We start from the raw sequence: 24711 nt of genomic DNA, 5'->3' as shown, positions 1-24711 counted from the left end.
GCTAAAACGCGCGAGCTACTGTCAAACTCCGGCGGACTAATTATGAAGTTAGCGACTTTTAAGTTATTTCTACTAAAGAAAGGGTCTAATAATGACTGGCTCAACTTATTTATGCGAGTCAGCCTTTTCCCACATGAAGATTTTTAAGTCCAAATACCGTTCAACCATGACTGATGATGATTTGGAAGTCTGTTTGAGGTTGGCTAGCAGCAGCTACTGTCCGGACTATGCAACCCTGGCTGATTCCATGCAGTGCAAGTCATCAAAGTAAGGTAATGGCCAAAAATGTACAGAATTGTATTGTGCCATACGAGTTCATGCTGTTATACAAGGTACACCAACATGTATTATAAATATATAAGGTATACTCAGTATATATATATATATATATATATAAATAAATATATGTTTAGCATTTTTATTTTGGGTAGATCATTTTGACTTGGCCATTTTAAAAATAGCTCGCAAGCCAAAAAAGTGTGGGCACCCCTGGTCTAACTGTTAGCTGCTAGGGCTTTATTGTAGGGAAAACAAATAAAACGTGAACATTTTGCAGATAGGTTTGTGAATTTGTGAATTAGCGGATTCCATCTTCAAATGAATTTGGGAAATGTACATAGTCTGACCAAGAGTAAGATGAGAAAATCTTTACTGCTGTTACGTCCATTAACCCCCCTGTAACACTGTGAAGTGTTGTGTTTACACTTTACACACGTTTTTTGTGTATATATATATATAAAACAAGCTAAAACATTTGTGAGTACTTGAGGTGCCAGTATGTGAATTTGTGTTACCGCTGGGAAAAGCCATTTAGATTTTTCCTTTTGATGAGCTATGCTAATTGGCTGTTGAATTAGCTACATATTAGCTTCATAGCTCAAGTCACTGCAAGAAAAAAAAGAAAAAGAAAACATAAAACACAAAAAACCCCAAAGAGACATTTTTAATAAAAACATTTCCCTTATATGTTAATTAAAAATCTCTCTGGTGACAATATGTTTCCTAAAATGCTTTTGCTGTTGCTGTGTAAGTGTGTTTAGGAGACAGGGTTACCATGCACCACCTCTAAATGAAAAAAAAAAGAGGAATTCAGTCATACATATCACTCTCACATTGTCAGAACTGTAATTGAAAATGATAAATGCTTGCGTGAACATGAGATGTGAGCATACAGCATTGGTGGAGCGGAGGGAGGCGTGGCAGGCAAGTTATTATTGTCTGTCGAAGGTCTGCTGAAGGTCACAGCATGGCTGAGCAACAGATCTGTTCTCCCTCTTTCTCTTCCTCCATCTCTCCCCTCCTCCACCTCGTAGTAATGTCATTCAGTCCCAGTGTGTCCCTGCCTACGGACTCGCTGTCCCCTCCTGACTTCAATCAAATGGCTGAGCTGCTGCTTATGAACAGGACACCATTCAGATCAATTCACCTTCTGCCCTTCATCTGAACCACTCAGACACTAATCAAAGAAGAGGAGGAGTCCTCGCATTGAGCACTGTACAAAATCTGGTATATTTTATGAGGCACCCAGCCCTCAAGTGGCATTCATCAAATAAAAGCATTGGAGAATTTAATTTGACTTCTCGGAATATGAAACACAAATATTGCAGTCTCTTTTAATGAGGTGTCAGGGATATTCTTCAATGTATGCCACTTTAATCGTGCGCCAGGGACCAATTACACTGTCACTGTCACAGGCCATCATTCACTCATCATTCTCCAGTCATATCAAATTCACTTTGTCTCTCAGAAGATCTTGATAGAAATGACTATCGGTGTCAATTGACAGTCTTATTCTTTTTAAAACAAGATCTTCTAAGCTATAAAACTGATAAAATTTTTATTCTCCTGTAGCTCCTGCTGTGTGTATAAAGTGTAAAGAATTTTAAAAATAAAAAATCCTGATGGTTTCTTCAATGCCAGCAAAGGTCATTCTATCAGTCTCTAAGGTAATAAAGGAGGATCTTACACACTGTGGCCTCTGACAATTGGAAATCCATCATGATTAATTGATCAGTACAGTCCAGGGAATATAACCTTGTCACAGAATCAATTGGCCCAGACCAGAGCAGGACAGGAACTGACCAAACTAATTTTAGCTCCTCAACTGCTGAGTTGCAAAACCCTCTTAAAATCAATTAGAAAAATTAAAAGCCAACCAAACAAAGGTGAATGAGCCATGCAGATTAATTATGTTCTCAATTTCCATAACTGTTGGTAATGGCCAGTCAATCAGACTGCTTGACACATGCGTCTGACTGATGTATCCATCCACACAGCCAGGAGGGACAGTCTGTAATGTTCTCCCTGACAGCAGGTGCTAGATGGACAGATGGCCTGGAGATCTGGAGCAAACAGATCAGAGGAGAAAACGACAGGAAACAAAAGGAAAGGAAAGACAATGACAGGAAATAAAAGACAAGGAAACATAAAAAGAATGAGAATAAATGAAATAAAAGAAAAAGAAAATAAAGCACACTCAAAAACAGTATGATGCCTAAAATATTCAGGTTAATTTTTTTTAACTCTATGTAAAATTTCCACCTGATTTCATAAGTCCAGTGTAAAGGGTCACATTTAAAATAGTGTATAACTTAAATAAGTTAACAGTCTGTTACAGGTGTCTTTTCCTTTTCTTACAGATCTTTAGGGAAACACAGCCAGCCTCACTGGCTAAATGGGATCATGTGATCATATCTTTGCACTCTACTACTGAGGGTTGGTGGGAAGTTGCCTTTGATTTTGCACAGTAGGATGTCTAGCTCTTTTATTGATTCTTTTGCTACCGATGGTTAATCAATACACAATCTGAAAAGCTCTAAGAATTAACAGGAATTATGTGGAACACAACATCATGTATTTAAAAGCAGACATATTAACAGACAAGTCAGCTGTTGTGGATTTGTCTTTTCTTGGTAGATGGTGGAAAATGTACCATTATTGATTGAAGCAATTGTCCCTGAACACCTAACTAACTCGGTCTGTTACAGTTGTCCGAGGCTTGTTCACGTTGTCGTGCCTTTCCGAAGGTACGGGCGTTATTCTGGTTATGGTGTGACATTATTTATTTCCAAAAACATCACAGCATAATTTGATTAAGATTAATGAATGAGCCAATCTCTCAAAATGAGACTACGATATAAACTCTGCAGAGAATTTACAGTTGTTTGTACAAACCAGTCAACCAGAAAGAATTAAAATAAACTGCATACAAATTTTAAAGTTCAGTGACTGCCATCAAAGTGTATAAATAAACCTCTAAACAATGCATAATTAAAAGGCCTACTGAAAAATTAATGTCGCGTTCCTTTTGTTTTTCTTTGTACAAACAGCTTTCTGTCTCTTGTCAGGCAGTGATTTGAGAGCCTCTGACCCCTCCTGAAAGCAATTTGATCAAAAAGACAAACTTATCTCATGAAGTTGGGATCTGCTTTGGGGAAAAGAGCATTCAGACAGAAAAAAACAGGAAGCCAAAGGGCAGTGGCAGTGTGAGGAGCTGAACAGGGAAGAAAGAGCTTATATATGAATGAGATAAAAAAACGTAGAAAATGGAGGTTAGAGAGGTGAGAGCGAGTGAGAATTAGGGGCTGTGGTTGGTCAAGGCCGATGTCCACGTTGCATTCAGGTCAGACCTGTGGCTGCAGGGCACTCAATCAGTTCTTACAGGGCCTGGCAGATCCACAGCACAAGGTCAAAATGAAAAGCTTTGGAAGTAATCTCCAAGATAATAGACTCTTGCTCTGTCCAGAGATAGATCAATGCTGAGCTGGACTGGGCAGAAGAAAGACATTTTCCTTCTTCATCTGCTAGAGATGTGGCCACTTGCGTCTAACCTCATCCATTATCAAGAAGAGCGCAGGGCAGCACAGTACAAGGGCTTCAATATCTGTCTCTATATTACTTCCAGTTTGAGCGTCATCCTTTCTCTCCACTGTCTCTTTTTCTAATACAGCAAAGATAGATGGAAAGTGTAGTAGAGAGGGTCGCCCACTTCCATATGAGGATTCTGTATCTCGGACACGAGGGAGAAAGAGACGCAGAGTGGCGTTCAGTAGGGGATCCTGTTCATGGTGGGATTTTCTCCAAGCTCCAAGGAGGGAACCAGGAGGAATGCTGGTCCAAAAAATGCAGGTCAAGAGTGTCAGACAGAAAACACAACACTGCATTCATAGCAGGCAGACCCCTCCACAATGCCAGAGAGGAAAGAGAAGTGTACTTTATTGTGCCAGCAACTGTTCCAGTGTTATGGAAATGCACGTTTAAAAAGGTGAATTGTAGGTTTTGTGTTGCCAGTGGTGGAGTTTTGTCGTCCTCCCTGACACACACTTAAACTAAGCAGGAGCAAAGTTGATCTCTCCCTGTGTGTGTGTGTGTGTGCGTGTGTGATAAGTGTTACAGCATGGGTATCTGTTAGGAAATTGTGTGTCTGTGAATGCATACAGGCCACTGTTTATCCCCTGTCTGTATGCTGCCAATTGTCAGGCTGGAAGCTGCTCTTTCAAAGCAGCAACAAAAGGCCCTTTCCCAAATGTTCGCTCTCTGCAGATACACTGCTTTTCCTCTTGAATGAAGCAAAGCCAGTAGCGCAAAGACAAAAGCATGAATAAACGGGGAAACACAAAAAAGGATTTATCAACTCATGTAAGCAGAACTATCTCAAGAGGTGTGAAGAAAGAGTGAGATCCAGAGAGAGGTGATGTGGGGGGGTTCAGGGAAAGAAAGACCACCACTGTAAGTAGAGAGGGGAAGCGTTCCCATAGCCGTCGTCGTTATTTCCCACCCTGATGGTTATTATGGTTTGGAGAGGAGTTCTGGCTGCTTCCCTTGTGGTTGCTGCTACAGTGTGACCCAGTCCAGATGGCCTCTTCTCTCTCTGCTCTGTGTCTGCAACACACTGCTGAGACTGCGACAGACGCACAGCATAGCTAACGGCCCACAGGGAGGATAGAAAGACAGACAGACATGAGGACAGAAGGAGTGCTTCAAACCGAGTAGAAGCTGACACAGACGGGTGACAACTGAGTGGAGAGAAACATAATGAATCCTTATATTTTCGTCATAATTGACTGGTCAGTTAATGGTTTCAGTGTGAATCGTATGCTGTGGCCTTTAGAGTCAGAGATCTCAAATCAGTTGAGTCATGTTTAGTGAGCCTGGTTGAAGTAGTAGTCATTGAAATGTAACAGCAAGACAAAGATAAATTCTATGGATGTGTTATTGATGTGGAAGATCTAAGACAGCAAACGAAAGAAAGAAAAGAAAACAGATGTGTCCTTGACCATCTGCCCAATCATTTTCTTTGGCCAAAGAGTACCTCACAAACATCATCTTTTTCAAGGTGTAAATCCATCTGTGGGCTATACCTGCTCAGTCTTTAGAGTGGGGGTTCTGTAGCTGATCCAAGCTGACACTGGGCAAAGGTGGGATACACCCTGGACAGGTCAGTCCAGTCAATCAGAGGGCTGACACATAGAGACGGACGACCACTCACCTGAGGGCAGTTTATATTCGCCAGTTCAGACAAATGTGTGCGTGTGTAAATTCAAATGTATGAAACAGGACAGTTGGATGTTGCTAAAGCGAAGGAAAAATCAGATGTGAGGCATTTATGATTTATGGCATGCATGTCTGAAGGTAGGATTTTTGGAGCTTAGTCTAACAAAGAGGGAGAACTGAGTCAAGTGTAATTTGAGAGTTGAATAATTATTTTGAAAACCCATAAATTATCAAATACATACAGATGGGTGACAAATTTAAGATAAACTTTCACAGACTTGTGGAGCCTGATGGCAAGAATCACTGAAGCTGTTCTGGCTTATGCAACATTTCATGTTGTGTGTTTCTTCAATTTGCACCCACAGCTTCTTCATCTGCTGTAGATCTGCCCCCACGGGTGTTTGCAAGTATGCCACTCAGCTCTTGTCAGGCCTGAAATGATCAGGCCAACATAGAGACTTCATCATTACGGCCTCTGACCGACTGACCGTGAACTGCAGTCTGCCAGCTGCTCCCCTCCTCACACTCCTCACAGCTACACCAGTGCACCTGTTCAGTCAATCTAATCCCTGAACACCTCAGCCCTCCTGCAGACCAGCTCCTGCCCTGCAAGTCCCCCCTCATCTATTATCATTGACAGACAGGCGCCACACTTCACCACGCAGCTGGTAACAAGCTCCCAACAACATGTGGGATCTCCTCAGTCCCTCAGACACCTCTGTGCTCGGTTACCACAGATATACTTCCTAATACACCAAACAAATGTATCTCCATTCAAAAGACACCGATAAAATTACTCTTGGATATGATGAACATTCACAAATAATACAGTAGATAATACAGTAGCGTATAGGAGGCTGAAGCAGGAGGTGCAGGCAGGGTTCACCCAGGACAATTCATCATGGAGCTGTCACATGGAGACACATAACCAAAGCCACAACCTTATTGCTGTGAGGCAACTGTGCTAACCCCTGCACCGCATTGCCACCCTATAATTATCACATTTATTTGTAGAGATTATACAAAGTTTGAGAGTGATTCAGGGATTCCACAGGGTTCTGCTCTTGGCCCACTTCTCTTCAGGAATATATGATGTACCAGAGTCATGTATGAGACTGTCCGAGCAAAACAATAGCATCAGTGGTTTCAGCAAATGCCCCAAAATGACAAATGTTTATGTTCAGGTGGCCCTCCAGCAACTGTAGTTCTTATGTTGGGGGCAAAAGGAAAAATCAAGTCCACACAGGGATCAAATTCAGGGTAGATGGTTTCACAGTCATTCCATAACCTTAACCATGTGTTCTGTTTTGTAACCTTGAAGTTCTCTTTTGTAACCGAAAACAAAATGTTTCTCTAAAACCGATCAAGTGGTTTTTGTGTCTAAACTTAGCCAAAGTAGCATCACCATCATGAAACAGTTGTATTTTTCAATGGCAGTTATAACCAGGCCCTGTGATTGACTGGCAACCAGTCCAGGGAGTACCCCGCCTCGTGCCCAATGTCAGCTGGGATAGATATTAATTTATGGTTATGTTTTTTTGTATTTTCCTTTTGAGATTTGTGTATTACAAAGGCCCTTCTGGGGACAGGCATTGGAGACCATCAGCATATGCCATTTGTCAAGCTAAGATGAAAGTATGGATTTCCTGTCAATATAGTTAAACTTGGGTTCATATAAACTCTCACTCCTTAGGCAATTTGACACATAGCAGCATGAGTTCTTGTCGCCACTGTCGTAGAAAACGGTTTACTGCCAAAACATGTTGGCATGTAGTTTGCACATTGTGCTGCTCGTTCTCTCTGATCTTGTCTCTATGCTGTATGACAGGACATGACTGCTGAACAGACCTCACACCTTCACACTGTAGACAATAAGGAGAAACAAATCCACTACATAAGCTTTAATTGGGTAATTAGGAAAAGCTAGATGAGACATTTAGTGTCCCTGCTGGGAGGAGAATGGCCCATTACCTGGTGATTTTCCCAAGGATGACTATTACTTATCATATACGCATAAAGACTCTGTGCTACAGTGACCAGTTAATTACATCCATTATCCAGGACAGGATGGCAAGCTCACACCTGGAGAAAAATGCCTGCAGAAGAACATACGATACACATTTGTGCTCACGTGAATGCGCATACATACAGGGATAAAGCTTACATCTGTTTGGACTTGGAAGTGTCTGTTTGCAGTCGTTTCTTATCTTGCAGAGCTGCAGCGACTTACCGTCACAGCAGTTATAGAAAAGAATGATCAATTCCATAAGCTGACAGAGTAAAAGCATTTTGTTCAACGTTTAAAGAAGCAAAGACATTTCTTCACCTGAAAACATTTCTACTCATACTTGATGCCAGGTCTGACCTTTAAAGTCGTCTGTGTTAGCCTTTGAAAAAGGCATTATGGTTTAATATGAATCTGGTTTCTTAATAGAACAGCTGGTTGGTTGTGTGGATTCCCTGCATTGCAACCTTTTGTTTTCACCACAGCTCCATGCATGAGCTCTGCAGGGATTTTTTTCATTTCTTTCTTTCTTTCTTTTTTTTTTTTTTTTTTTCCCTTGACTGATGGTTTTCATATGAACTCTCATCCGTCATTTGGTATGTGTTGATGTGATGGTGTTGGTGGAAATGCACTGCCAAACAGTGACACCTATTGGTGAATTGACAAAATTCTGAACCTGAAATCTGAAAGTGCAAATTATTTATTTCAGAGGAAAATCTGGGTTTATCAGAAGGAAAGGAAAGACACTGACAGACTGACACTGATGGCTCCACATTTCCTACAGCACACAATGTCAGTTGTTGACACATGAAGAAGCTGCTCAACCTCAACAGATTTGTGCTGGTGTTGGTGGCCTTGAAATCTTCAACAAAAAAAAAAAAAGGAGGACTACATGCTGACTTTCCTGTCTAGATAAAAACATCCAAAACCATAGGCTACAAATCACTTTATAAACATCTCTAAAACACAAGACATCCTATTGTGTAAAGAAATCACTCAGTCATCAGAACTGTGGAGTAAAGTGAATCTATAACTACCTGTTTTTACATCTTTTGATCTACTGCTTTTATTGTGATGGGCTCCTTTGGTGCATTTTATGTTAAATCAAAATGAACCACTCTCAGAGGTGCCACATCAAAGTTAAATGTAAATTTATAATATTAATAAACTTGGTACATTAAAAAAACACTTGAGATTGAACTCTTTATATGCTTACAATGCATCAGCAATAAGTCAAAATTGCTGCTTTGCTCATCTTTTCTTTTAAAAAATGCATTCAACATGGGAGACAAGTAATTGATTTTTTATCAATTTGTGATGAATTTAACAAACAAATTCAACAAATCTTTTGTGGAACTAAAAACCAATCTACCACTAGAGAGCAGCAGACGGGAAAGACAGAAGGAGGACAAAATACAGCAATAGAGAAAATTCAACAAAATGACAGCTTTTTTGGACCAAAGAAAGTGTGGGAACACAGGTACAAAATGTGATTGAAAGTGTGAATACACCTTATTCTTGTTGTTAATGAGAATATTAAGTACTGGTTATTTAAACAGACTACCTCGTGTTGCTGATGTGGAAAGAAAAAGTCTCGGATGTGCGTGTGCTGGTTGGAGCATTTTGGGCCTGATGGTTTTCCCAGCCTCAAGGTTTCCTGGCTGCAGAGGAAAACTTTTAGTGTTTGGCTCTGCACATGAAGGTCTTGAACTTTTGAATGAATTATGGACTGTTCAAGTTATAAGCAAAGAGACACGAATGAATGAATTTCTCCTATAACTGTACATTATTCACAGATCAATCCTCGTTATACAGTGACAATCTAAACTTTAATATCTAAACATTCGTGACTGTTTTCTTGTTCTTTCAAAAATGAAAAACAGAATAAATTTCAAAATGGAAGTATTTACATTATTATGTAGAGGATAAGTAATGATTAAATGTGTGAACAACAAAAGATGACAACAGGCTTTTGGCCCAAGGTTTTTCCTTTGGCTCGGTGACTTAGACGTGGAAGGCAGTGAGTGAGGCCACATCCTCTTATGTCAGAGTTTATTTTCACAGCACTACAACTGGTCGAATGTTTGTCAAACACATGCATTCGAGAGTGAAAATACACACCATCAAATCTGACTTTAAAGGTTTTGTCTCTATGAAAAACTCACAGATTTTCTCATCGTCTTTCCTTCTATAAAACCACAGACATGACATTTATGAAATGATAAAACAGCATTCACTTCCAAACAGACTGTCCTTTGTTAAGAAGAAGTCTTTTTGTCTGAATTTAAAAAGCACTCTTGGTCCGGTAGCTGAGTCTGTTGCTCAGATTGCACACAGATGTTGATTCAGAGGATGTAACAGCAGACTTTATCTCTGCAGATTAGCATTGTACTACAGTGTGTAACACTTAGGCAGCCTTTCATGTATGTTCACGGAGATCATCAGGGCCAGTGTTACAGCCTACAATTTTCCAAAAGACCCTAATTGAAAGCAGGTTTCATGCAGTAATTACAAACAGACAGCTGCGTGACATAAGTTTTATCAGCGACAAATATGTCCCTCCTCAGATGAAAGCCAAGCAGCAGACTTAACTGTTAGCATGTCTGAAACACAAGCTACTTTTGGGAAACTCGAGCTCCTCAGACATTCTGTTTGTGTAATGAGAGTGAATAATAATCACTGCCCAACGGGGGAATATCAGTTTTCCATTTTTCCACTGACTGATAAGTAGTGAGTGTGATGAGGGAAGGAAGTGAAGGAGCTCCCAGACAGTGATGTCATACATTTTCAGAAAAACGATTAGCATAGCGATTGCACAATTGTTTTCCTACTGAGGTCGCTGGGGGTTTTGTGCGGCACTGGCAGCTTATCCTTCTGCATGTACCAGTGAAGTTTGGTTGTGAAGGATACTGTTATAGTGCAGTCCAACAATGAATGAATGAATGACTTCCTTTGATCAATAATGTTGTACTATTATATCACAAGCAAGGCTTTTTCTAGTTATAATCCAACAGGTAATCATCTTAAAAAGACCTTTACATGTTTGATGTGATCTGATTGCAGGTTTAAGCTTTGAATACAGGACATGAAGCGTTACAGCATTTTTGTACTAGTTCTACTCTACTTTGACATGTTTGTTTCTACTCTAAAGAATATTTTGACATAGTGCTGATGGGTAAATTTGGCTGCCATATATATATATATATCTTTTAAAGAAATCATCTGTAAGATAGAGACATATATGGACACATACATCTAGGATAGCATAGTAGCTGAGAACTAGAACTAAATATGATTGGCATAAATGGCCAAAGTCCTCTGATGAAGCCATATTTAATTTCAGTAACTGCTCACAGGATAACTTTATACTCGCACAGCTCTGGCTCAGACGGCCTCTGTCCTCTGTTGTTCTTGGCTGGAACTGTTTTCCAACCTGCAGCAGTTTTCCTCATTATGCAATGCTTACATCCTGTACAGTACAATTATTGGTCTTTCATGCTGTAATGATTAGGAGCTGAGTGACTCCTGTGCCCACTTTTCTCTCACTGATGTGTCAGGTGATACTGCTGGACAAGGAGCCAACATGTGTGGAACAGTTACCATATCATGTCAAAAACCATTTCTTCTAAGATTCTGGACAGTGCCACAGGCTCCCTCGTAGGACAAATGCAACACAAAAATATATTTACTTGATTTGGATGGTTTTATAAAGTATACTGTTCCTTCTACTGCAGCTGAATGCTAACCTGCTTAAGATGATGATATGGACATGTTTATGATATTTAAACAGGTATAACATTTACCATGTTCAACATCTTTCACTGTCATCTTTAGCATCTTAGCATGCTAACATTTCCAGGTTAGAAAGTACAACTCGAAAGGTCGAAATGTTATTAGTTTTACAGGTGTTTTGTCTTAAACCAAATTACTGGACAAACTGGAAATGTAACCTGACAGTGTGCTGCAGGAAAAAGTCATGGGACACCAAAGATATTAGGGTATATCATCTGGGAGAAGCGTTTAAGAAATTTAATGGCAATCCATCCGTCAGTTATTAACACATTTCACTATGAGCCAAAAATTAAACCTCATGATCCCTGAATCACTCTCAAGTCAGCAGATCACAAAAGGACTTCATTGTCTATCTCTACAGATATTGTTATATTTCACGAGATAACTGATGAAATATATTATTGTTGAGATTTATGTTAGTATGGACCAAAGAATCCCTCGAGTCACGCCTCTAGCATGGCGAAAAGCAGCGTAACTTATTAATAAGTCTAAGATTATTGCTATCAGCAACCAAGACAAAAACTAAATCTCATCCACAGTTTGGATTTTCCCAACCTTGTTTTTCTGTTTGTCTTCCTGTAAAGTGCATCCAGGCAAAGCCAGCAAGAGAATGTTTTCACCAGACTCATCTGTCTTACAGAGCAGCACAGAAAGCAGAAAAGGTCTGGTATTTTATTCAACACTGAATCAGTGTTTATATGTTTGAAATGTCAATTAAAACAGGAGGTCAGTCAGTCAGAGAGATACCAGGAAGTGAGTCATCTGATTGGGGAATAGTTCCTTGTGAAAACATCTTCTCCTTTAAATCTACAGCTGAATCAAGCCAGGTTTTAGACGACTTGAGTCTCATGAAAACCCGTGATCTTGTGCGTTGCTTCCAGCTGTTGAGTTTCCTGTCTTTTATCTTGGGACAAAAAGCATGAATAAATGATTATCTTCACATAAATGTTCTCCTTCATGATCTGGATCAAAGTATGGAAGTTTTCCTATGGCTATTCCATGTGAATTCTATCCTCTGTAAAGAAAATGAATCCAGCGCCTTTGATTGGCTAGTTATTTGTCTTCATTAATGCAAAAGATAATTCAAGAAAGTAGAAAATAGAAAGTGAGTAATTTTTTTTTATTCCTCATGAAAACACCAAAACCAACAACATGTAGCGTAATAGTTCTTTAGCTGGGGACTATTTTCAGGCAAAGATTCTGCCGCTCATTCCACATTCAGCCATTCAGTAGATACGCCTGAGATGAGGGCAGGCATATCCCTTTCAGCCTGTCTATTGTTTCATAATGTGTCACAGTCTTTGTTCTTTCCTTCCTGTCTCCTGGCTCACTTTTTGGATTTGTTTGCCTCTGGAGATGCCTCGTCATGTTGCTGACCTCTACCTTGAAACAGACCTCATTTTATCCCTGCTCTGTTGTTGAGTGCTTTTGAGTTCAAACATAAGAGAAACATTACAAAACAGGAACAAACAAGAGAGTTATTTGTAGAGGCATCGTTGTACCTGAACGCGTTCAATGAACGATCGTCCATGAACTCATATTTATGTTTCATATGTTCATATTTTGGGCGAACGTGAACTGAACATGCTGTATTTCCGCTTGATGAACGTTATTGTGAACGCGTTCAATCTGGCGTTTGTGAACGGCGCTCTCTCACAGTATAACCTCGTTCAAGAGTGTGCCAGATTTCCAAAGAGCCTTCCGAAACGAAAACCCACGCTAAACACAACGTAAACGGCCCTTGATATGTAGAGGGAAAACCGCCCAACCTGGCAACAGCTGTCATACCTGTCGCACTATCAAGTACGTCATCAAAATATGACGCATGGACGAAGGCAGCGCTAGCTCGGACCGCTCAGACTATTAGTCTATGGTGTTTGATACGAAGATGAATCTGACACGAGTTTCGGTGTTAAAACTGATAAAATAATTGCTGTCTGTGGTTCTTTATAGGCTATGGCAATGGCAAAAGGTACAAAAAAAGAACTATGAACTAGTTCATTTTTGGAGCCTTGAACTTAGTTAAAAATTTTGAATTATGAACTATGAGCTGAGCTAGTTCATTTTAAAATTAGGGAACTGAACTTTGAACTAGTTTATGTAGAAATTGGACTTTCCCAACACTAGAGCAGTGGCTGTGGGGGAAAAGTGGATCAGTTTTCAGCTTGAAAGTAATAAAAGGAGTCCTGGGTGACATTTATTGAACTAAACTTGTTTTACAGGCATAAAAATCATATTAGATTAAGGCTATATATATATATATATTTTTTTTTTTTTTACATAAAGATTGAGCTTAAGTAGAGTCAGTTTAGAAGGAAGAACTGTGTCTTTTTCTCTCTCCTAAGTCAAATATCTTCCTCTTCCAGAGCTTTAGTACTGGGGTCTCCAGAGGTCTCCAAGCCATGGCCCAGAAGGAAAATGGACGACCTCGCTGAGCACATGTCATCCGTCTTCCAGGTCGGCCCCACATGTTTCTAATCTAGCCTTTAATTCCGCATGTCTTCATGCTTTACTGAGCTGGAGCCGGCCAGAAAACATGAAGGAGGTATTATAACCTTTACATGTGCTCTCCATAATGTGTCAGCAGGAAAACACATGTCCTGTCCCTCTGCTTGTGTCCGGGTTAATGTAAAATATCTTTACAGTCGTGTAAGTAGAAATGGGCTTGCACTATGGTCATGTTTTGTTAATGATAGTTAACTCCCTCTTTTTATCTGTGACTGAGAATACTTAGGTTGATCAGCAGATATATTTTCGATGTGTTTAATTTCTTTTTTAAACAACTCCGTCTCCTAGAAATTGTACTTCGATGCGACTAATTTGCAATAACAAATGCGTTTGTAAGGGAAACATGATAAATTTAAATCCTCACAGCCTTCAGGTGAACATGTTTAGGTACATCAGTTGTTCATGTCAAAATATAGTGTTTAACTTGAAACATTTTATTCATCAAATGTCTCTCAGCCTGTTTGTGTTGCAGACTTCCTCTGTGGTTCACTTACTAGTGCATTAAATAAGCATCTCCGTCCCAGACTTCTCTAAACTCCCGTATTTCCTCCATTCAGATACCGACTAAACAAATTTTATTTTATTGGCTTTGACTTTGAGCAATACAACTCAATCTAATAATAAGGTTATTTTGTGGGTTATGCTCTAAACTTCTGCTTTGATCCAGAGCACACTCTGTTAGTAGATGATGCAAGTTTGACATCATGCTTAAAACAAGAATTACAATGCAAACAGAATATGTTGCTTAAGGGAAAATGTCTTATTTCCATAAGTTAAAGAACAGGTTAACACATTTTAGATCTGAAATAATTAGTTGATTAGTCAATCAGTAACCAGATAGAGTTACTCAGCAAACAAAAATACCAAACTAGGAAGATTCCAGCATTTCTAATAAGAAGATTTGTTGTTTTGCTCTGTTTAATATCATTGTAAGTTAAATAAAGGTTTTTGACTGGTGATGGAACAACTAAAAAAAACAAAACCATGTTGAGATACTGAACTTCCTGTGGCCATTTCATCACTGTGTGTTTGTGAATGGCAAAGCATAGAAATATTGTTTGGGGCTGAGAACAATAATTGCCGATAGTCAGCAGACCAGAAAAGCACACATAAATATGAGTCCATTTACTATAAAATGTCATTTTAGGCTTTGCAAAATTATACCAGGGATTTAGTCAGTCAATAAAGAAAATAAATGCTGGGTTAATCGAATGCCCGCATGTACATTGAAAGGGTTATTTGGTTGCTGTAATTTTTCCTCCTCCCCTGTGGAGTGATCTTCTAGTGATGCAACTTTGATCTACATACAAGATGTGAGATAAAACTGTCAGTCCTCATTCTTTGCAACAATATGCCCATTCCCAAGTTTAGCTGAAAGTAACGTGAGACTTCATTGGAGTAAAACAAAGAGAGAACTTTATACTAGACTTTGGAAGATAGCTTGAGGCCTCATATGGGCTTTGGTTGAACTGCCCAGTGGATTTTTTCACAGAACGAGAACTATGGATTTTGCACAACTATACAAAACCTGTAGAGCAGGAATACAAAAGGGCATGAAGTACGTCAGCATACTGAACTCTCGCTGAGAAATACTGAGTTTCGTGAACTGTTTCTCCAGAGCAGACCAGGACAGAGAGAAGACAGAGGTTAGGCAGAGAGCACTCGGGGGTTGGTGGTGGTCCCATTAATGACTCTACCAGTCAAAGTATGCAGAACAACTTCTGCTACTGTCATTAGGGGCCCAGCATCACAAAGAGAGAGAGTCTCCATGCTACACGCTATATTGTGTATTTTTAACTGTGCTTTTAGGTAGTGTAATCTATGACCATGCATGATATTTTATAAAATTATCATATTTTATCTGTAATATCTTCTTTGAGAAGTAACCAGAAGGTACAGATGTACAGACTGAAGAAGTGTAATATTTCTCTCTGAGGTGTAGTTGAAAAGAAATAAAAAGTAGCAGCAAATGTAGAAACTCAAGTAGAACTCAAGCACTTTCCATTGCTGCAAAACACTGCTGAAGAGTGTCTGAAGGTTTAAAATCAAACAACTGGTGCAACTAAATGGCAACAACAAATCAGTGAAACATCCTTCTATTTGTTACATAAAATATTAAGTATTTACTGTTGATGACAGATGTTCCCAGTGAATGCCAACCTGATGACAGACAAACTACACTTTCTGCATGACACACTGCAGCTTGTTTAAAGCATGCCAAAACAAAGAAACTTATAAAAATCACTTTCATAAAAACTGCCTGTCTTATTTGTTGTAATTCCATAGACTTTAGCCAACATGATTTACCCATCTGGAATCTGTTTATAGAGCGTTTGTTAAAAAGTAAGTTCTGTCTGCTCCTGCTGCCCAGCGACCAAACTTTGTTTGTTTGTTTGTGTGTCCATTCACTCACTTTCCTATCCTCACATCGTCAGCCATCACCACCTCTGTCCTCCTTGTTTACAAAGACATTAAGTCCTTTTAGGACTTAAAGAGTCCCATAAAGTTGTCCTCACTGAACAGCTCATAAAGGTTAGAAAAATACACCACTGCAGAAAGCTTCTGTCCTCTCTGGAAGCAATGAGACATGAAAAGAACCTGACATCTGGAGTATGTGCAGTGCAGGCCAGTGGATAAATGATGATGGCAAATGATATGTTTTACCTAGAAAGATAGAAACACTGCTGTGCAATTATTATTTTTTTCCAATTGAGATATCATGACCAAAGTCACTTGACCGTGTAAATGAAAACATTTGCACTCGCATGCCTTCCAGACAAGCATGTAATGTGAAAACAGCAGTATAGATAAAAGTTTTTCCACCAGTTCTTGTACTGAAAAAAAAATACTGACTGATCTGAGGATATATGTGGCATCACCAGCAGTGATTTCCCTGGAGCATTGCTTTGATCCTGATTTTACCACACTTGTTTCCTCCCACCAAACCAAACCACCTTATGCTGAGGAAACACAATAATTGGCTGAAGGTCACACCCATTGAACAGAACTGTTTTCATGCCCTGTGCCAAGTAATATTCATTCCCTGAAAGCAGAATGTACTTTATTAATGCAATAACTGACCCGCCTTTGACACCAGTCATTTGTCCTCTCACCTGGCCTGGGGACTGAACCCAGCCTGGAAACACTGAGGTGTAGGAACAGGTTACAGTCTCCCCCAGCTGGGTGTTCTTTGCCTTGTAATCGACATGATGAGGTCAGCTAATGAATGTTTTGTGGAAAAACAGCAGATACCAATGACTTTATGGGATCTCTAACAGACATGACTGACACAAATGTATTTTTAGAATGTACCGCTGCACATGGTCTCCCTGTCTCTGTCTCTGTGTCTCTCTGTCCCTTTCTCTAAAATATAGACCAAGCAGACAAAACAATGTAAACACACAATCCACGCATCCAGCAGGTTTTCTAAAGCCACAACAGATCCCCACTGACAATCTCCACAAATATTTTCTGAAGTGCCAAATATGATGGAATACCTGTGGTGCATATTGTCTCTTTGAGGAACTATGCTGTTAACTCTTTAAATTTAACACAACTATGCACACTAGTATATACTGTGCTGCTATGTAAGAAAAAAGCAAAGTATTGGCTATTAAAAATAAATGGAAAAACAGAATGCAAACAAACTGTGTTGAGCAACAACAGTTGTGTTCCTGAGCCCATGCAGTAATATCTTTTATACAATCATGTGTTTTACAAAGCAGTGAATGAGGACTGAGGACGCCCCTCTCATACCCAGTCATGATACTATCAGCTGTTACCAATGAACTTGTTTACCTGTCGAATGTCTTTTTCTAAGTTTGTCCCTGCTTCTTTGATCAAATTCAGAAAAAAGAACCATTTATAAAAATTAATGAAGGTGATGAGGTCAAACATTAAATATATTGACTTTGTACTGTTTTCAGATGTTATATGTAGTTTATTTTTAACTGTACTTTTAGGTAATGTAATCTATGTCAATGCATCAGATTTTATAAAATATAAAAAATCTTGTTTTACATATATTTTTAGCTTAAAAGTAACCAGTATGTAGCAGAAAATGGAAACACTCAAAATAGAAGTATTTACAAACTGTAAATAATTACGGCACTTGAATACATGTAAGTTATATGTATATAGTACTTTACTGTTTTCAATTGAGGATCTGTCAAAAAGGATTAGCAAATTATCACATGTTATCCAGTGTCCCAACTATTTTGGAAACAGAGCTGTACACATGTATATAGTGAGGCTTAGTGAGGTTTTGTGGTGTTGTGGTAGCATACAGTGTCAGTGTCAAATTTCCTCAGTGTGATTGCAGATGCTGAAGATGTTGAAATGTGCAATAGATGCCTGTAATATAAAACAAAGAGGAGCAGAGTGGATTGAAATCTCAACTGAAGCTCATTTAGGAGAATTTTTCAAAATGCTTTCTGCATTTTAATAAATTGCAAAGTTCTCTTGCTGTCACAGATGCTCAAGAAGTCATGATTTGGTGCCATAAATATCAACTTACCTAATATTTCTAAAACAAATGACATTAAAGCAAGACACTTGATGGTTCACATTCTGCATACCAAGTGCAGACTGAGAACAGAGGACAAATGCCCAATTTGACTCAAATCAGCATTGATGTTGGACATGGGGGGGGTGTCAATTTATTACCACCAGAACTTGTTACTCAGACCCCCTGACGGTCTGTCTTTCACATGTAGTACTATCTAATAGCCATTTGATGTCATGGTTGTACAATGAGGGTGATGAATTATAAGGATAATAGTGCAATCAAAAGACCCTGTGGCACACTGCTGAGAGAGGAGGGAGGGGTGCTGGAGGCATAGGGGTATAAAAGAGACAGTGAAGGACTGTGTTGAAGCAGAGTGTAGAGCAGAGCAGGAGAGAAATGTGAGGAGAAATATAAGGAAAGAAAAAAAAGGAGGGAAAGAGAGAAGGACATTCTTATACAAAACCCCAGGATAGTGCACTCAACAAGAAGGTAAGAAAAATAGAAAGAAAGAGATTATCAGGTATGTTGTTGTGTCCATACCAACCTGCTGGCCATGTAATATATTTAAGCAGAGGAATTTAACAGTGCAACTTATTATGTTTACATGTAATCAGAAAAAAGCCATTTGATTCAGTTGTTTATGTTCAAAATGTGTTACAGCAAGTGAAAAGCCATTACTTTCAAACTTTGTAACTTGAATATTATTTTATTGGTTATTTGGATTATCACCTAAAACACATTGGTCTTCAGATTACTCTTGTTAACGTGCATTGCCTTTACTGAAATGACTCACGCGTGGCATGTAACTAATCCAGAATTCACTTACTATTTGAGCCTTTCTGTTTTTTCAACTTCAAAGCAAACAAGACAAATTGGTCTGTCAGTACAATTTTGTCCATTTATTTTTCTTTCTGTTTTTCTTTTTTTCCCCCCCTAAACTTACAGTGCACAGATGCAAACCTTGTGTGTGTGTGTGTGTGTGTTGGGGGGGTGTTTGGAAGGAGTAGGCAGCATTTTGTCAGTGGTTGCAGAAATGTTTTAGCGCTCCAGTGATAAATGGTGATGGCTAACACAGATGTGTAATCTGAGTGTTGGGGCTGTGTCCAGTCATGTTTTTCACCCTGAGAGAAAGAGGATGGAATTCATTCTTAAAGAAACATTTTTGTTCTAGATATGAGCTATTGTTTTATTCATTTTTTTGTTGAGTTCAATTCTAAAACACTCTTACGGCATCTTCTCTTCATACATAATAAACTGACTTATATGTACAGGTAAACTTTGTGTTTTGTTACTTTAAAAAATTACATGTAGCATTCAACATTGATTACACTGAACACAGTTTTTATGTTTCACCATGTTTTATCTTTGTTTTCCCAACAGTGTGCTTCTGCTGCTTAGACTTTATCTTCTTTGGAGTTCCCGCTGTGAAACGCACATTAGGAGAGGTGAAAGTTCAAGAGTCAGAAGTAGCAGCCGTGTGTGACAGAATGTCGGTGTGGCCACAGCTTCTCATCCTGGGAATCACGGCAGCAACTTTTGCAGGAGTTACAGCTCGAGGTGGCTCACTTCTAAAGATCTAGGCTTGTTATTGGCTCATATGTATTGAAAAACACAGCAACCTGCCCTTGAAAATGTGTACACATTTTAAATAACAGTCAGATGGTGACACTTACCAATGTATGTAAACACAGACAAAAGAAAACTGAATGTTAAAATGCGATTTGGTTAATTTCTTCAAACATCTCATGTCATGGGAGATACAGCCAATGACTTTGTCACTTTTTGATTTTTCTCTTGCAGGATCATGGAGAAGAGACAACAAAGAGTCAAATCCTGCTGTGTACCACTCTGATGGTAACTTTAATTCCAAAATTCAAACCAAATATGTACTGTAACTGCATGCGTTCTTTTTACGTGGTCGTTTGAGACATACTCCTAACGTGATTTTGATACAGCGTTTTGAATACAGTTCCAAAGTATTTTGAATATATACTTTGTACTGGGGCCATGTTTGTGTTTGTACTTTGTGTTCAGACAACTATGAGTGGACCACATGGTTCAATGTTGATCACCCTGGTGGCCGTGGAGACTATGAACAGCTGGACGCCATTCGATTTTATTACCGTGCCCGAGTGTGTGAGAGTCCCCGGGCAATCGAAGCCAGGACCACTGAATGGGTCTCAGCTCGTGAAACTGGGGAGGTGGTTCATGCAGACCCCACTGTGGGCTTCTGGTGCCTCAATGAGGAGCAGGGTCCTGATCGCAACTGCTCCAACTATGCAGTCCGTTTCCTCTGTCCAAAAGGTTCAGTCTTTTAACACCTTTAATAACCAAAAATTGGCCTTGATATGAAAGCCAAGCCATACACTCTGAGTCTTGTATCTCAAAGACCTGGTTCTCAGAGGGGACCTCTGTGATGTTTAACCTTTTCAGGTGATTATTTGACTTTCACTCTCTTTTCCATCAGATAACATTGTGACAATTCAGGGTACCTGGGGTCCGTGGTCAGACTGGAGCCCATGCCCTGCCCTCTGTGGTCAGGTTGGGGTTCAACTGCGCTCCAGAAACTGCCAGTCTCGCTCTTCACCTTGCAGTGGGCCTAAAGTAGAGGGGAAAGAATGCAATGGACCACCATGTCCAAAAATAGGTGAGCTAGATCTGTTTAAGTGAGACAGACTATTCTTGTACCATTTCAGTTCAGTCAACCCTGACTCACCTCATCAGATATAGGACACCAAGTATTTATTTTTTTTTTAATTCTGCTCTTTAGATTGCTCCCTGCAGTGTGTGACGGGAAGGGTAAATGCTGAATGTGACGCATGCATGTGTGAAGAACACATCCTGTTGGGTTCCATTCGTGGTGCCGGGGGTCTCACTGCTGAAGGGGCTACCATAGTTCGCTCTGGCAAACTCCTTACCCTTACCGACCACAACGGACATTTCCGCATCCCTGGTATCTGCGCTGATGGCAACACTACCCTGACAGTCAGCCTGAAGGGTCATGCCACCCTCAGTGTTGATGTGCCACACAGTGCAGAACGTATTTCTGTGCTCAGTGTGCAGCTGAAAAGAACAGGTACTGTAGGTGCTAGTGAATATTTGATTGCAGTTCACATTACCTTTTATAACCAAAATAAATTAACTTTAGCTGCACATTACTGATAAATTTAAGCATGTGAAGAAGCTAGAAGGTAATGGCTATTTTATTTCTCATTGTGATTTGTTAGAAAAGCTTCGTGTGTTGAGCAGCCCTGAGAACAAGGTCAGGAGGCAGGGACAAACTGCTGCCTTTTGCTGCAAAGTGGCAGGAACACCACAACCAGACAAGTACCAATGGTAGGACTCGTAATAGTGAAGTTTTACTCTGCAAATAATACTAATTTTGGAATAAGATGGCACATTTAATGACTTTGCACGTGTCTTCTTCTGTGTGAACCAACAGGTTTCATAACAACAGTCTCCTGGAGATGCAGTCAGAGAGTACATTGGTCCTAAAAGATCTGCGTCCTGAGCAGACAGGGGAGTACTACTGCAGAGCAAGTGGTCCATCTGGGGCTATTAAGACCAAACCAGCTACACTCAAAGTCTTAGGTATGTCCTTAATAAATTGCTTAACACACATTAAGTGCAAAGGAATGTGAAATGACATCCTCTTGAGGATTAAACAGACATTGGGGTTCACGCTGTAATTTGAAAAGATGGCAGTATGAAACTAAGTCCCAAACTAAATGAACATTTTTACATCTCTTACACAGGCCGAGATGAGCATTCGTGTAATCCCAAGCCTGAATCCCACCTCATCCGTCTTCCACACGACTGCTATCAAAACAGCACAGACTCCTTTTACTATGATGTGGGCAAGTGTCCCTCAAGTACATGTACTGGACAGCTGGATAATGGCATCAGGTGCAAAGACAAAGTGTCATACTGTTGTGGTGTGCAAAAGATGGAGGAGAGGCAACTAACATGCCAGGGCTACCAGCTGCCCACCATGGTGGTGACTGAGTGTGGCTGCCAGAAATGTGTGGACACCAAGGCCATTGTGCATGGTAGAGCCATTGCTGCAGACAATGGTGAGCCAATGAGGTTTGGTCATATCTTTATGAATGGAGTCAGAATCAGCCGCACAGGCTACAAAGGTACATTCTCCATTCAGGTTCCTCCAGAGACAGAGAGGCTAGTCCTGACCTTTGTGGACAACATGCAGAAATTTGTCAACACCACAAAGGTCCTCCCATTTAACACCAAAGGAGGGGCTGTTTACCATGAGATCAAACTTCTTAGAAAGAAAGCCCCTGTGACCATCAGTGCTACAGAAACCAACACCCTGGAGCTTGGAGAGGTGGAGGGCCAGGAGGCAATGGTTCAAATCCAGATTCCTCCCAATTCCTTCTACACAGAGAAAGGGGAAGTCTTCACGGGTAATGTAAATGCTAGTGTAACATTCCTGGACCCCAGAGATGTCTCCACAGCTGCTGCTGCTCAAAGTGATCTAAACTTCGTGGGAGAGGAAGGAGATACCCTGCCTCTGAGAACCTACGGGATGTTCTCAGTTGACTTTAGGGGTGAGGAAAACAATGAGCCCCTGAATGCAGGTGAAGTGAAGGTGTTCCTGGACTCTGCCCAGGTGAAGATGTCTGAACACCTCAATACCATGAAATTGTGGTCGCTGAACCCCGATACTGGCCTGTGGGAGGAGGAAGGAAGTTTGCAGATGGAGAAAAAAAGAAGAGGAAAAAGGGAGGAGAGGACTTTTCTGATTGGTAACATGGAGATCAGGGAGAGACGTCTTTTTAACCTGGATGTTCCAGAGAACCGCAGATGTTATGTGAAAGTTAGGGCCTTTCGCAGTGAACGCTTCATGCCCAGTGAGCAGGTTGAGGGAGTTGTTGTGAGTCTTATAAATATGGAGCCCACAGCTGGCTACTCCTCGAACCCACGTGCCTGGGGCCGTTTTGATAGTGTTGTCACTGGCCCCAATGGTGCCTGTCTTCCTGCCTTCTGTGATGAACAAAAACCTGATGCCTATTCTGCATATGTTATGGCCAACCTTGGCGGAGAAGAACTCGAGGCTGTCCCTTCTGCTCCCAAACTTAATCCCAACCTCATTGGAGTGCCCCAGCCTTACCTGGACAAGCTTAACTACAGGCGGACAGACCATGAAGAACCCAGACTGAAGAAGACAGCATTCAGCATCAATGTGGCAAAACCAAGTGCCAACACCGCTGAGGAAGGCAATGGACCAGTGTACGCATTTGAGAACTTGAAAGAATGTGAAGAGGCCCCATTCAGTGCATCACACTTCCGTTTTTCAAGAGTAGAAGGGGACCGCTACGATTACAACACAGTGCCATTCAATGAAGATGACCCAATGAGCTGGACAGAGGACTATCTGAGCTGGTGGCCAAAGCCCATGGAATACCGGGCCTGCTATATTAAAGTCAAAATCAACAGTCCACATGAGATCAACGTACGATCCCGCAACATGGGTGGCACCCACCCAAAGACAGTTGGCCAGCTGTATGGTCTCCGTGACACCCGCAGCATCCGTGACATGGATCAGGCAACTGTTTCAGCTGTGTGCCTGGAGTTCAAGTGCAGCGGGATGCTCTACGATCAGGAACGTGTAGATCGTACTCTGGTGAAAGTGATTCCACAAGGAAGCTGTAGGAGAGATCACGTCAACACAATGCTTCAAGAGTATCTAGTCAACCACCTGCCCCTAGCCGTCAACAACGACACCAATGAGTTCACCATGCTAGCACCTCTTGACCCACTGGGCCATAACTATGGAATTTATACAGTGACAGACCAGGATCCCCGCACAGCCAAAGAGATTGCACTTGGACGCTGCTTTGATGGCACTTCTGATGGTACATCTCGTGTCATGAAGAGCAACGACGGCATAGCTTTGACATTCACCTGTGGAGATCGTGAGGTGACACACCAGAGTGTCTTCCAGGCCCTGCAGCGTTCTCGAGGTCAGACAGTAACAAGTGTGGTGAGAGGAGAAGGCAGACAGAACCGACGCCGGCAGAGAGCCAATGCGCCTCGCAACAGTCGTAGACGAAGCACCAGAAATCCTACAGGAAGACGGACAGAAGCCAGAAGTTGAACACTGAAGGTTAGAGCTCCACATGGAGACAAATTTAGCATCTGCAATAAGGATGAGTGTAGAGAGAATTACCCTTGTTTTGATTCAAATACATTTTCAAGTCCACTTTTTTTCAAACTAATTGAATATGTAACTAAACAAAGCTAGGTCTACTTCTTGCAGTTTCTTCCCAAGGAACATTTGCAGTTTTTATGTCTTACATTTTCAAAAGTACTGTGGTAAATATTTACTTGAAACTGTAAATAGAATATTTATTACATATGCATTAAAATCAGTTATCAGTGAGCTGGG

General features: G+C 40.5%; 1 protein-coding gene across 7 annotated transcripts; it reads left to right on the top strand.

Annotated features, from left to right (window-relative positions):
* LOC124059192 (cartilage intermediate layer protein, nucleotide pyrophosphohydrolase) lies at positions 1-24711 on the top strand. Of its 7 annotated transcripts, XM_046389028.1 has the most exons (11): positions 1-272; positions 11875-11952; positions 13657-13835; positions 19686-19862; positions 20106-20159; positions 20340-20609; positions 20773-20952; positions 21076-21381; positions 21533-21641; positions 21748-21896; positions 22061-24711. In XM_046389028.1, the coding sequence occupies exons 3-11, from the start codon at positions 13787-13789 to the stop codon at positions 24418-24420; spliced, it is 3654 nt and encodes a 1217-aa protein (XP_046244984.1). In that variant the 5' UTR covers positions 1-272; positions 11875-11952; positions 13657-13786; the 3' UTR covers positions 24421-24711. The 7 variants fall into 7 exon arrangements, with proteins under 7 accessions (XP_046244984.1, XP_046245001.1, XP_046244977.1 ...); XM_046389045.1 differs by lacking the exon at positions 11875-11952 and having other exon boundaries at positions 13657-13747; XM_046389021.1 differs by lacking the exon at positions 11875-11952.

The sequence above is a fragment of the Scatophagus argus genome, chromosome 1 (genome assembly GCF_020382885.2).
Source record: "Scatophagus argus isolate fScaArg1 chromosome 1, fScaArg1.pri, whole genome shotgun sequence".
Classification (NCBI taxonomy): Eukaryota; Metazoa; Chordata; class Actinopteri; family Scatophagidae; genus Scatophagus; species Scatophagus argus.
The sequence above is the reverse complement of the archived record's forward strand: the minus strand, read 5'-3'. Positions and strand labels throughout refer to the sequence as shown.

Excerpts from the sequence above, each read along its gene's own strand:
- LOC124059192 (XM_046389021.1), top strand. The coding sequence starts at position 13,787 with ATGTCTTCATGCTTTACTGAGCTGGAGCCGGCCAGAAAACATGAAGGA. Across the intron at positions 19,863-20,105 it reads TGCAGGAGTTACAGCTCGAG|GATCATGGAGAAGAGACAAC; the intron begins GTGGCTCACTTC and ends TTTCTCTTGCAG. Across the intron at positions 21,642-21,747 it reads CAACCAGACAAGTACCAATG|GTTTCATAACAACAGTCTCC; the intron begins GTAGGACTCGTA and ends GTGAACCAACAG.